This window comes from Cololabis saira, chromosome 15 (genome assembly GCF_033807715.1).
Source record: "Cololabis saira isolate AMF1-May2022 chromosome 15, fColSai1.1, whole genome shotgun sequence".
NCBI classification, from domain to species: Eukaryota; Metazoa; Chordata; class Actinopteri; order Beloniformes; family Belonidae; genus Cololabis; species Cololabis saira.
The window spans coordinates 31,174,131-31,188,816 of NC_084601.1; the positions used below are offsets into that span (position 1 = coordinate 31,174,131).

The 14,686-nt window shown below is 43.2% G+C and overlaps 1 protein-coding gene across 18 annotated transcripts in view; it reads left to right on the forward strand.

Annotated features, from left to right (window-relative positions):
• Positions 1-9,290, forward strand: part of macf1a (microtubule actin crosslinking factor 1a) — a 263,047-nt gene extending 253,757 nt beyond the window's left edge. For 10 of the 18 annotated variants that reach the window (XM_061741356.1, XM_061741357.1, XM_061741358.1 and 7 more), the window contains 4 exons: positions 1,381-1,598; positions 3,677-3,799; positions 5,467-5,569; positions 7,501-9,289. In XM_061741356.1, the coding sequence (XP_061597340.1) occupies positions 1,381-1,598; positions 3,677-3,799; positions 5,467-5,569; positions 7,501-7,760 (704 nt within the window). In that variant the 3' untranslated portion in view covers positions 7,761-9,289. Of the gene's footprint in view, positions 1-1,380; positions 1,599-3,676; positions 3,800-5,466; positions 5,570-7,500 lie in introns of all 18 variants that reach the window. The other 8 variants (XM_061741344.1, XM_061741345.1, XM_061741346.1 and 5 more) reach the window with 3 other exon arrangements.
• The last annotated feature ends 5,396 nt before the right edge of the window (positions 9,291-14,686 follow it).

Below are 14,686 nucleotides of genomic sequence, written 5' to 3' on the forward strand. Positions count from 1 at the left end.
GTTTATTCCCGCGGCTGCTTTTCCAGGCTTCATGTTGTCTGTCGCTACTTGAAGGAGGGAGAAACCCTTGACTTGGGGGTCTCTCCTGAGCCAGGCATGACCCACTCCCCCTTCCTCCACACGTTTATACACATGCTGTGTATGAACCGCCGAGCTGAGACGCTCCATCGCAGCAGCAGCTACTTCAGATGGATGTGCTAACTGGAAACGTGGAGAAGAGAGGCCGTGCTTCTCCTCCAGCGCCCGCCGAGGCTTTAGGTTGATACGCAATCAAAGTACGAGCATCTGCCAGCGAGACGAGACGCTCGTCACTGCTGAAAGTGCAAATGTGGAACATTATAAACCATGATAAATGAAAAAGAGCTGCATAGTGGTCATCTGCATGCCTCTTTTTACACTTAGTAATAGTTTAAAAATAGGTAAAACTTGATAAAAAAACAAAAGACTTCCATTAAGAAAAGTGTCCGTATATAAAAACAGACACGTCCACAGCTCTTGGAAAGGAAAAGGTTTGTCAGCTGGTCTTTGGTTTCAGCTGATTTTAATCATAAACTGTTTAATCATGAACTGGACACAACCCCACTGTGACATCACGACCCTCAGATTTTCTCCTACGTGCCCTAAAACTAAGAATTTATTTATATGACTACACACCAAAGTTGTTAACCACTGCCAGCTGTCAATCAAAAGTCTCTTCCTTCAACCAGACTGTAAAGATGCTTATTTCTTCATTCTTTGGTATTATTTATCTTATTTCTTTTCTATCCATATAATTCTTTTTTATGGCACTGTACTTATAATTTTTATCTCTATTTTTTATCTTTATATGGGTGTTTGGGTTTTGGGGTGTTTGATTTGTATATGACCTCCTCCCAAAGGTCTGTATAAAGTCAGATATTTTGGGGGCCCTAGTGGTCAAGCGAGGAAATGCAGTCCTAACTTTATAAGAGAGAATTTCTCGCTGGGGACTGGAGACAGCAACTGGTGTCAAGCTTGTCCCTCTGATCCGTCTGAGGACGTACAGATCAGTTTGATAGATTTGTCTTCAGCAGTGACGCTGTGTCTACATCTTTATCTCACAGATTCCGACTTTCGTCGCGTATCAAGCGAATTTCCTCCCACGTTTGCTCCCACACACCTCTGCAACCCTATTCCTTTAAAAGTGACTCATAGTTGACTCTTCTGACTGCCCGCTCTGCTCACCTGCACTCTTGAATGAAACATGCACAGATGCTGTCGTCTGCAGCCGGGGAAGCACCGACTCTCTCCCTCACTGCTCGCTGCCTCTGCCGCCCCCTGCTGGAGGATGAACTAAGAGCCGTCGTGAAACTTTAAAAACAGACGACAAATGTCCCTGTGTGTCTCCGTCTCTGTCTGCAGCTCGCGGCCGCACCAACCTGGAGCTCCGGGAGAAGTTCATCCTTCCTGAAGGGGCGTCTACGGGTCTGGCTGCCTTCCGGTCCCGGGGCCGGCGCTCCAAGCCCGGCTCTCGCAACGCCTCGCCCACCCGCTCTTCCTCCTCGGCCTCCCATAGCGGCGCCTCCATCCCCTCAGCTCCCTCCACCCCCGCAACCCCAACGGCTTCGGCTTCATCCAGGGTAGGTTCCTCACATTTCTTCCCCTCGTGACGCCAAGCATCAGAGGAAGAAGCAAATACAGTTGAGTATGAGTGAGTAACTGATAGGGACGACTGTCAATCACAACATGGCCCCGCCCTAAACACAACCCTGCATCGTCTATTTTACTTAAATGTCTTTGCAGTTTTACAAAATCAACATCCTTTTGTAGAAAAATACATGATAAATGACTGGAGATGTAATTATTAGACTGGAGTCGCCCAGAGATGTCACTCTCTGGTGTCCGCCCGAGGAAATACAGCATTGGCTTTAGTTTTAGGTTCTAAGGAGCTTTACAGGCAGAAATCAAACAGTATAACTGATGATATCAAGACAAATAGAGAAAAATCATAACAAAAAAACACTTTTAAGACCAAGTTAATTTCATTGAACTAATATCGGTAAAATCTTGGACCTTAAAAGCGGACCGACGCCCGTGGAGCGATGCCAGTATTGGAGAGATATGCTCACGTTTAAGTCCGAGATAAGACCCGAGCAGCCGCATCTTCACCACCTGATAATATAATATAACAATAATCGAGTCTTATAGTTATAAAACCAGGTATGACTCTTTTAAAATCCACCATAAAGTATTTAAGGAATCAGATTTAACTACGGTAGTTTAGTTTATCTAACTTTGACATGAGATGAGATTTTTATTCGTCACATACAATGTAATATAATGCGCGGTAAAATGTTTTTTTGTTGCAGCATCCATTTACAAGAATAAAGAAAAACAATCAAAATTAAATAAAATATTTTGAAACTCAAAGTCTTGAAGATGTTTGGCAGCTTTAATAGTTGAGAGCAGGGTGTTCAATGTTGGTCGTCAAGGTCGTGTCCTGAAGGTTTTAGACGTTTCCTCCCATCAGCCCCCCTGATTCTAACTGATGCTCGTCATCCAGGTCTGAACAAGTCTGTTTAGGCGCTTTTCCACTAGCAGGAGTTCCAGATAAATCCGCTACACAGGAACCTTTAACAGCCTTTAACCGTCTCTTTGGCCCCTTCATCCGGCGCATTTTCATCATGCTGTAGCAACACACAAGAACCTTTGACTGAAAAAATAGCAACGCCGACCACCAGTTCGCAAACGGCAAGCAAAAGAATGAAAAGAAGAAACACATAAACAACGGATGCTACTTGCTTTTCTTTTTAAACACACACCGTGGTCGTAGCAATTGAGATTAAAAGAACCCCCCCGCTGGACCTCTTAAAACTCTTAAATGATTTGTGGTAACATTATTTAAGTTCACGGGAGAGGGCTGAACGTTATTTCCTGCTTTTAGAAAACCCAGTGCCGAAAAACTCCTATTAAAGGGCCATTTTTGGTCCCGTAAAGGTTTCTGAAGGCCACGTTAAAGGGCCGTTCCTAGCAATGGAAACACGAGCACACGACTAGGAATGGGTGATATTTTACCGTTCACAATATACCGTCAAAAAACGATAAAAATTATCGTGATAATTTTTTTAGTCCATACCGCCCATCCCTACACACGACCCCGAACAATCTACCCAGAACTCCCGCTAGTGGAAACGCTCCGTTAGTGGCGTCGTCTGTGTCGGGTGTGTTGATTGAGGGAAACGTCTGAGACCTGCAGGACCCGTCCTGGAGGACCTGGTCTACAGGACCCAGGTCCCCCCGAGGACCTCCAGACCCCCCACTGTTGTCTTCGATGTCCTGTGTGTCTCATCGTCTGTCGTCTGTAAAAGTCGTGGACGTTTTTGGTTTCACATTGTTCATCTGTTGTCATCCTCCTGTTGACATTCTTAACTGTGACATTTTTGTTTTTTCTGTCATCTTTTTGCTTTTTCTCCTCGTTCCTGATCATTCACCCCTGCTAACCTGCCCCCCCTCAACCCCCTCTCAAAAACACGTCTTCCTGCACTGGTTAAAAAAACAAAATCATCCGCTTTAATACGACACGCTGCCCTGCCGGCCGACCTCTTTCTCCATAACACGCCTCTCCTCCTGCCTTCGCTCGCTTCTCCCCCGCGCTGCTTCGCTCTCCCTCCTCTCCTCCCTTCCTTCCCTTCCTCTCCTCCTCCCTTCCTCCCTTCAGTCCTCCCTCACTCACTCCCGTGACTATGCCAAACCCTGGCTGGCTCACAGTAAAACTCCAACGCCAACCAAGTGCCACTGCTGCCCAGATCTCGGTCACGGCCACATCACCCCTGGGCACGAGGTAACACACTCACCCCACCCACCCTATCACCCAAAAACCCGCCCACCCACCCGTCCCACCCCCACCCCCACCCCACTCAACGCTCTGACGCACTAACCCGCCGGGCGGAAAGTTTGGCTGCTTTGAAAGATGGCGCTCCTTCTTACGTTTTCTTTGGGATGCGGTGAAGCTAAAACCTGGAAGGTGACGTCTACAGGTGGGATGGAAGCTCTTCTTACCTGAGAGACTTAAAGGGGACCTATTATGGCATCTAATACCTATTTTAAACAGACCTTGAATGTGTTAAAAACAAGCTTTTGATTGTTTTTGCTAAATAAAAGAGAAATTCAGCCTCTAAACCATGTCTTTATCTTCCCATTCTCTAACCTCATTATCTATGGGGGATTCTGAGTGGGCGGGGCTATGATAATGAGGCACTGTGCTGATTGGCTGCCTGAATGACGCCATACACCGCTACGAAAAAATGGCGGTAGCTCCGGCCGGCGGAGTTGTTGTGGGCGTGGTTTCACGCATCGGAGGCCAACCTATGTAAATCGCATTTTGGTTACGTAACGAAAGGGAGCAGAATCTGAACGGCTCGTAGATCCACATCACACTGGACGGCTCACTTTATATATGTTAAAGCAAGAGAAAACGTGTTTTTCATAATAGGTCCCCTTTAAAGGTTCTTTCAGGTAAAGAGAGCTGGAGGAAACCTGTGAGCAGGCGGTTCCACTGCAGCGAAAAAACGTAAAACTATTTGGCATTTTTTACGTTTAAATGTATTCTTTGCAGTCGGTGTCACTGCATGTCCCCTGTATTCAAAGCCTCTGTGTAGCAATACCACCTCTGACCACATGGGGGCATAAAGACCTGCAGGTTTAAACAGAGCTAACTGTATTTTATCAAGATGCCCATTTTTAGATAAACCGGGGTTAGACAGTTATCTCTTCCCACTATTGCACCAGCCACGGGCCTGAAAAAACGCTTCACATTATTTTAAAAAAACAAAAAAAAATATATATATTTTCATTTATTTTTTAAATATTAAATATTTTTAATATTTAAAAATATTAAACATTTCAGTATTTCAAGCTCTCATTCCATAAAAAAATAATACATTAAAGTTACATATATATGACTTTCTAAGAATAGTAAGATATAAGAAATTTCGGTGACAGAAGTCGTGTCCTGTGAAATATAATTATATACGTTTTTAATTAAACATTTCTGAAAGTATGTTCAACATAGATACATTTTTTATTAAAAAAACGCTGCCTCATGTGGTCAGAGGTGTATTGCTACATAGCCTGGCTTTTCAAATTGATCAATTTAGGGGACTAAGAAGAAGAATCGACAGAATAATAACATGAAATGAGTTCCCCAGGGTGATTTTATTAACCAGAAAACTTTTAATATAAACATTTAGACTATCTGCAAATGCGTGAAATTACATATTTCAGTGCTTCATGTCGTCTTATACATCCATGTGTTTGTTGTCTTAAACTTTCCACACTTAGTCGGTAGAATTCAAATCTTGTACATCTTGTAGCTCATCGTGTTTTCAAATGTTTTATGTGTTAGTCTCCGTGTGGGCGTGGCCTGCTGTTTGTTGACGTGTCAATCACTGCGTTAAAGAGACGCCGTCATCATCAACCTCAGCTGACGTTTCACGTGTTCACCTGCAGGGGGCGACGTCCGGTTCCAAGATGAAAAGGCCGCCTTTCCACTCGAGCCGAGGCTCGCTGACGGGAGAAAACGGAGGATCGGCACACGCCGGCAAACGCACAGGTGAGATCTCTTATGAGGTGAAGTCGTGGGGGGGGGGGGGGGTTTAAGTTAAGTTACTTAACTTGAGGGGGAACAGTTGTTAGCTGACACTAGGGCTGAACAATATACCGTTATCGTATCTATATCGAGATATGAACATTCAAGACATTAATAACGGAAAAGCAACGATATAAACGATATATTTCCGCTCGCCCTGCTTGAACAGCTCGAGCAGTCTCCATAAACATTACTTTTAAGATTGCCCTTGAACGCACCACTACGGCCAGCCAACCACAAAGCTTATTTCATGCTTGCTGTTGATCGACAGCTGAAGCCAACCAATGACAAACATAGGAGGGTGGGAGGGAGACGTAGACTGAGACCAGACGCACGCAGCCACACACACAGGAGAGCGGAGAAATCCAAACGGAAGAATAGAGACATGAGTGCGGAGGATAATGCGGCCGGTGGCAGTGCTGAATCTAATTTTGTGCCAAAACATAAATCATCCTCCATTATTTGGAGGTATTTTGGATTTAGAAAGGATGATGTCGACCAGAGCGAGGTGTTGTGCAAGTCGTGCTTGGTGAAAATTGCGACGTGTATTTCGCGGCCATCCCTTTTTAGTTTTGAAATTACAAAATAAAAATAGAGAAATAAACCAAAATAATCCGTTCCCCATCTTTTGTTTTGATAATAAAAAATTCATTGATGTGTTTGAAAATCGAAATTGGGAATTAAAATAGCGAGTGGAAAACTCTTTTCTCTATTTCCTATTCGTTGGAGGATACTGAAAAACAAGGATTGGACAAATGGGGGGATTGCACATGCGCAGTAATAAATTAAGAAAGTTGTTTCTGGTTCTTTTGTTCATCAGATTGAAAGTTAACATTTTTAGATATTTAATTGTTGAAACAGAAAATAAATCAAATATGAAACCTGGGAGTGAAACATGAGTTTAATCTGTAATCTTTCTTCACTCCGTCATGAAACTGCAGTGATTGTTGTGACAGTCCGTTCAGCTGCAGCGTCCAATCAATAATCAATAACATGTACTGAACTCCTACTCTAACTGCATTGGTTATTTATCGTTAAAGCGGAGCTACAGTAAAATATTTTGATTATTATTTATTATTGAGTGACTTTATGTTAATGTTGATGACTGGCAGTGAGTTCTAATCAATAAAACTGCACTCTTTTGATTTCTGATGTCTTTATTTTTCTGAAAAATGCTTGGTTTTCACCGAACCGAAGTCATATCGTATCGTATCGATATCGAGATATCTGGCATGAATATCGAGATATGAAATTTTGTCCATATCGTTCAGCCCTAGCTGACACCATGTCTGATGTTTGAAAGTGTTTTCTCGACTTTCACAGCTGAATGTGATACTGAAAATGAAACGGAATAGAATTACATACCCTACCTTTTAAATACAAAACAACTTAAGGTCTTCAGGTGGTTTATTTGAGATCCATAAATATAATATAATAATAATATTGTTATCCTGTCTACATGTATACTAGATGTGTTTCCTTATTGTGTGCAGAATTATTTTATGAGAACTCATGCTGGCATGTGTTCTCATATGTACATGCAATTTTTTTTATTTATTTTTTATTTCCTTTTTTTTTTTTTTTTTTTTTTTATTTTCTTTTGTTTTTGCTTTTTGTCAAATGATAAAAAAGGTATTCTTTGCCCAAACTTGAATTACTTGATGCATAAACATGCTGTAATGAGAAATAATGTTAATAAAAAAAATAAATGAATAAAAATAAAAAAATAACGATGATGATAATAATAATAATAATACCCCAAAACATAAAGTGGGGGATTTTAATGAAACATTTACAGGCAAAAATGTTCCTCTGAAGGCTAAAATGTTCTGATTTATGAGCTTATTATCAAACAACGTTTTAAACGCCTCCTCACACTTCTGTCGTCCCCCCAGATCCAAAGAGAGGGGCGTCCAGCGCCAGCGGGCCGACCAGCCGGGCCGGCAGCCGGGCCGGTAGCAGAGCCGGCAGCAGGGCCAGCAGTCGCCGCGGCAGCGACGCCTCGGACGCGTCGGAGCTCCAAGACGCTCGCTCCGTCTGCTCCGACGCCTCGGACACGCCGCGGCGCCCCGGCAGCGGCGCCAAACCCTCCAAGATCCCCACCATCTCCAAGAAGACGCCCAGCCCGAAGACCCCGGGGGCTGCAAAGAAGTAGAGCAGCAGAACCGCTGCTCCTCCCTTCACGCGGGTCACCAGCGGTCGCCGTGGACGACCGACCGGAGACGACGCGCTCCGAACATCTCCAGGGGAAAGGAGGAGGAGGACGCCGAGCCAAGGCCTTCCTCCCTCTTTCCCCAGAAACGACTGTGAACCTGCACAAGAGGACGGGAGTTCTGGTCCGGTGGGCCCGGACCCGAGTCCCCACTTTGCCTTCCGGACTCCTTCCTCTCCAAAGTTCCCCTTCGGCGTGGAACCGACCACAAGATGCTGCCTTATTTTACGTTACACGGAGAACGACCTTAGCCTGCTTTCCACCCCGCCGACGTGAGCAGGGGGAGTTATTCTGGCCTGTGGACCAGACGCCTCGACGGAGCATCCAAGGAGAAAATATGCAACGACCGCCGCGGAGCTGAGGACGCAGGAAACTCCTCCAGACCGCTGGGACGTCAGGATCCGCCTCGTGTTTCGGGCTTCGGCCCCGAAAAACACAAGAAGTGACAAAACTAGCAATAGAAAGGACCGTTTCTATGGCGACGACTAACAGCACATTACTGACGACGTACGACGCGAGAATCCTAATATGAACCATGTTCGACAACCAGCATGCACTAACCGTCTCCCCGTCGCCCTTGGCAACCCTGCTGCACACACACACACACACACATAGACACACACTCCTGCACACTGGAGGGGGCGTGGCCTGTGTGTGTCCTGTTACAGGAAAAAGTAGAGGTCATTGACTTGAGTCACTGTATGCAAAATTTTAATTTGCGGATTTTGTTTTTTTTTCTCTGCTCGTTGTTTTCTGGTTAATTTATAATAATCCAGCTGTACTTTTTTTTGTTATTTAGCTTGAAAGATCTATTTATTTTTCAGTTTCATGTGACGTCACCGTTCGCAGGGAGTGATTTAGTATTAAGGTGAAAGAAGTTTTGTACCCGGCAGACGTCCTTTCTGCTCTTTTGACATGGTTTGTGTGTAAAGTGTGTTTCTACGCCGTTGTAACATGAAATTACTCACGAGGGCGCCGCCTCAGCGGCAGCCTTGTTTGTTATATTTTCTTTATTGCTAATGACTACAACTTCCTGACCAAAGGGGTTTGCCCTTCACGTGTAGAGAGAACTACAGATATGAATGATGGGGCTGAAGAGGACGAGGGGGGGCGTCTCCTCCCCGGTCCTCCAGTGTCTCTTCTTCTAGGATTTTTTCAAATGTCCTGTGATTGACGGAGACGGTCCGTCTGATCTCAGCATCAGAAATGAGGAGTTTATGAAGACTAATGAATTTACAGTCAGAAAGAAATAAGACATCTTAAGGTGATTTTTTTATTTATTTATTGTCTCACTGGGAGGGTGGGGGGCACAGGAGACGAGTCAACCACCTTTTGATGCTGTGCTCCTCTCTCTGTGGTGGGGGGGGGGGTTACCATGAGTCAACTTGTGTAAAATTAAAACGAAAACTAAAATTATAAACAAATTTCTTGTTCTGTTTTTTGTATTAAAAGTAAGCTTGCAGTAAACGTGGCTCTGGTCTCTTATTTCTCATTTCTCACGCTATTATTTATACACGAAGGAGGTAAACTCGCAGGTAATTATTTCTGTGTAGCTGATTTATTTATGAATATAATGGAGAGATGAATGTTTGGACACAGCTAACACGATCAGCAGACGGATCAACTTTGGATCCCAACGTAGTCACTGTGTGTGTGTGTGTGTGTGTGTGTGTGTGTGTGTGATTTGCCGGTGGGGATTTTCCCCCCTCTCTGGTTTACACGTCCTACCCTCTGCTGAATTATTTTTATCCTCGGTGGGGACAAAATGTATCCCCCCCACCCAAAGTATTTTCACCATTACATTGCAGGGCTCCAGACTGCGACCAAATGCTCGCATTTTGCGACCAAAATTTGAGTATGTGCGACTGAATTTCATGTCCACTCGCACACGTGCGACCAGTAAATATGCCAGTTTTTTTTTTTTTTTTTTTTCTTTTACACGTTAAACGTGGAAGGGGTGCGTCAATGAGCCCGCATATTTGCAGGCCAATGAGTGTGAAAGGGAATGAGTTGGGGGATCTATTTATTTATTTTTTTCGTTTAATTTCACCAGCTCAAAGCAGGTATTACGCCTGGACCACATTTAATGCGACACAACACGCTGCCGCCGCGGCGCGCACATAAGAAAGAGACGGCGGGTATGTTTGGTTTTAGTAACATCATGCTCAGGCCATGAGTCTGCAATGGCCCAGACGGGAGACACATGTAGCTCAGTGCTTAACTTTTATTTTTAATCCACTCTATATTCTTCTGGTTGTTCTCCGATATGTTCCCCTAAAGCCTGAATTATGGTTCCGCCTTAAATCGACGCAGAGCCACGCCGTAGCCTACGGCGTGGCTCTGCGTTGTTGTAACGCGGAACCATAAATCAGCCTTCACCCAGTAAAGAAAAAAAAAAAAAAGAAAATGTGCTCCAATACAGCAGGTCTCATAATTTTATTTTGTACACTGCCAAAACTCTAACTTAAAACGTAACTAGAACTTAAAATTTGCTTGACACAAATGAAAGTTAAATTTTAACACGTGGGAAAAACACCTAACCTTTTAAGTGATGTGTGTTATCAGGTGTAATGGCATTTTTAGGTTAGACATAAGAATATTTCTTGGTAAGATCCTTTAGTTTTTTGAGTGAAGGCAGTGAATTTGGTCGACTGGTGTAAGTTCAGGGTTTTAGTAAAGACACAAGTAGGGAAATGTTATTGGCCAGTACCCCCAATATTTGTACATTTGTTAAGTACTGTGTTTAACAGTTAAATTCATGGCTGAAAGGTTACTAAGCACTTTGTTACCAAGCACTTTTTTATCATGTGAATGTGTTTTTTTTTTATATATAATGACAGCAATGGTGCTGTCAGTTTACTTTATGTTGCGGCATCTTTAAAAGTGCACAATAAAATGTAACACTGCATTTGAAACAGCACATTGTGGTAATTCATTAATCTATTATGAAATACGTATTACTAATACACTGAAATGTAGTAGAAATGTAAAAATTTGGTTAGCGTGTCGATAAACGATGTGCGCTCCTAAAATTTCTGATTGTGCCCCTAAAAATTTTCCGTTAGGGGCTACTGTGCTCCTAGTGAAAAAAGTTAGTCTGGAGCCCTGCATTGTAATTATTAACAAGTAATAACAACCAAAATACACAGAGTCCGTGTTCATTCTGCTTGTGCTGTGATTTTGATACCGGGAGCGAGTCGCGTCCACAGAAAGCCGTTTTATTTTTTTGAAAACCAACCGGATTTCCTTGCATTCCAAAAGTCAGACTTCCGGCCCGCCAAAATAAAAAAGATAGTCAGTCAAATGAATGAAAAAATGAAAAGAATCCAGAGCAGCATATCCTCATATTTTACAGGATCACAACCAAAAATCCAGAGAAAAAATGCGACAGAAGATGAAACAAGATCTGACATTGCTGATCGAATGGTGGACAGCAGCATCTCCCCGGCTGAGGAGCTCCCATGTTTTCTGTTAAACTGATATCGAGAATTAAAAAAATATTTTAGTTTATTTTTATTTGGCACATTTAAAAACAATATTGGGAGAAAATATTTCTGCAAATGCAGTGGTTCAGTTCATGTTCAAAATAGGCCTACTGTGTACGTTATGTAGCTTAAGTGTAAGGTTTACACACAAATCGCACCGTGTGTGTGTGTGTGTATTTTGTGTGTGTGTATATATATGTATGTTATGGCATGCCTTCAGGAAATTAATATTTGAATATATTGAATGAACCTTGAATATATTGAATGAACCTGCAAATATGAGCCAGTCAGCTCGCAATCTAGTTGCAGCTATTTTAAGTAATGACGACATTGTCAATGCTACGGAAGCGTAGTGCTGCTACTGAGAGAAAAAAAAATATCAGCATCACGTTATAACGTGAAAAGTTTATTGTTAGAACAATAACTTATCACGTTAAAACCTGAAAAGTTTATTGTTAGAACAATATACTATTAATCACGTTTTAGTTTGTTGTTGTGGCTGGAGTCGGGCCGAGCTGAGTCTCTGTGACGTGTTCCGGTTGTGAACTGGCATCACCATGACCAAAACATGGATAAAGTTACTCCACTGTTGAGCTTTCTATGAAATCGCGGTGTACCAGAAGAGTTCCTCTCACGCATGGAACAAGAACATGTAAGTGTAGAAAACCTATTGTGAAAACTCTATTTCACTGCTGTCAAGGCTCAGTCATGCAGTTATAACCTAGTTAAAGAGCATATTGCAGGTTGGAGACCCCTGTGAATCAATGTGTAGGAAAATAATGTAGGAACTGAATTTTCATTGAAATACGCATAAATATATACTACAGTGACCTCTGGAGTTGTTTTTGTGAGAGTATTTTACTTCCGCATCTGAAAAAGCTGAACCGGGAGTGACGTCACACTGGGGAGCGCGGTGAATTCAACAATAGGAAAAATAATGGATCTTAATGTTAGTTGTGACACTGAAGAGGTTGTGAATGTGTATTCACACCAATATGACTAAGAACCCGTTAGTCCCCCCACGTTCTTTTGATTGACAGCTGAAACTCGCTTTTTAAAAGGCTGATTTATGGGTCCGCGTTACACCAACGCAGACCCTACGGCGTAGGGTACGCGGCGACGCACCGAACGCTGCGTGCGCCGCGTAACCTACACCGTAGGCTACGCCGTCGATTTTACGCGGAACCATAAATCAGCCTTTATTCACTGCAGCAGCGCCCGTGCTCCCGAAAGAAACTCCGAAAATAACTCCTTAAAAACGGGTGAGTACTTGTAATCTGTCTACGTTTGTACTTTATAAACAGAAAACAGGCTTATTATCTTCTCTTTTTTTTTCAAAAGCATCCGAAATAGCCGGGTATTTTTAAAACCAAATACTCCTCTCCCTTCGTTTATAAAATAATTTGTATCCACATTACATCGTTGTTAAAAAAAAAAAAAACCTTCCACACAGAACCGAAGATCTGCGTTTTCGACCACTTTCATAAGCACAGACCTGTAGATCATCTGGTCTTCCGGACTCCGGGCCGCCTCCGCGGCGCAGTTACCCCGGGATCAGCGCCTCCTCCTCGGGCAACGAGCTGGAGTTCCCCCCGGTGTCCGCCGCGGAGCTGCCGCGTTAATCGACGCAGGGCTGCAGCAGGGCTGCGCAGCTTTCCCGGGACCCGCGTCTCATTCTCGGGAAACGAGCTCGACTCCCCCCGTGTCAGATCCATGGTCCCACCGCGGAGCTGCCGCGTTAACCGACGCAGCCCTGCTGCAGCCCTGCTGCAGCCCTGCTGCAGCCCTGCTGCAGCCCTGCTGCAGCCCTGCTGCAGCCCTGCTGCAGCCCTGCTGCAGCCCTGCTGCAGCCCTGCTGCGCGTCGCCGCGTACCCTACGCCGTAGGCTCCGCGTCGGTGTAATGGTGTCAAGAGCAGAGACCATTTATTTAATAAATAGCTTGGAGAACAGATGGTGGATCATCTGTAGAACTGTAGTAAACAAAGGTCGCACGTTAGACGTCAGAATCAGAGCAGATTTGTTGTTGTTTTGGAGCATAATGTGACGTTCGAAAACGCAAAACTCCGGTTGTCTCTGTTTACACCAGGTCTACACGCATCTACATAAACAGAGTTTTCAAAAATCTTCCCTTTGCCCGGAGTTTTTTTAAACATTCGTTTATTTGTGTTTTCATGTGGATGACAGGTCCAAACGTAGGAAAATATCTTGGGTTTAGCAGATACCCGGCTACGTGTGTACGGGGTCTGGGCAGTCAGATGGGGCAGAGCTGTGGAGACTGCTCCCTGGCGTGACGTCATATGACGCTGTGTTCGGAAAAAAAGAGCGTTTGTACGAGCTTGGCTAAAATCAGCCACTTTTTCCTCTGAATAAGTGCCCTTATGTCTTGTAAAACATATTAAATCCTACATTAACTTCTCACATAGTCATTTTCACATAAGGTCAGGTATCATTTTTGAAAAAATTCTAACCTGCAATATGCTCTTTAACTTAGTCAGCCAGCCAGGGTTACCGGGTAACACCGGTATTATGCCGAGTTTTGCATTCCTGCCCCGAATTACCATGTGATTTCTATCAAACTTTGATTTTAATGTGTCACTACTGAGTGTTAAGGGGTTGAGTTGCCGCAATATATATATATATATATATATATATATATATATATTTATATTAGGGGTGTAACAATATATCGTGCCACGAAATTTCGCGATACAAAAACGTCACAATACGTGTCGTGGAGGTGACAAAGTGTATCGCGATATTGGGTTATTAATATTAATCTATTGTGTTGACTAGTAACGCGCATCCGACCGCGCCTCGACCCGCGGACCAAAATCTTACTACGCTCAGAAGAAACTAGTCCCGTTTTGAGCTCTGAACTTTTACTTATGTAAGGCTGGTGTAGAGTTAAGCCTTACCTTATTAAATTAGACCTTTGTCGGGTCGTGAGTAGGATAAACACGCGGGCAACTTCTGCTGAGCTCCAGTGTACTTTAATGTCCCTCAACAGCGTAGGATTTTAGAGCATCAACACAGCACCTAGTGCTGTATCACTCCGCCCAATCCAAAACATACTAACAACTACAGATAAACTGACTAGTGTCATTATAGTCCCTGATTTACATCAGAATATAAAGAATATATTTATAAAATAATGAACCCTGAATTACCAAAATAAACTTAACAAAAATAAATTTCCTCTTACACTTATAAGGTGAGCATGAATCAATCTTTTTTATGATGTAAAATTGTATGTATTTATTTACTTTTATTTATTTATTTAATTTTAGTTGTTAAATTAGAAAGAAAAAAGTCAAATCATACATGAGAGAAACTATTCAGTTTGTGGCAAAATATTTGTACTTGTATGAAACTGAAGATGCATA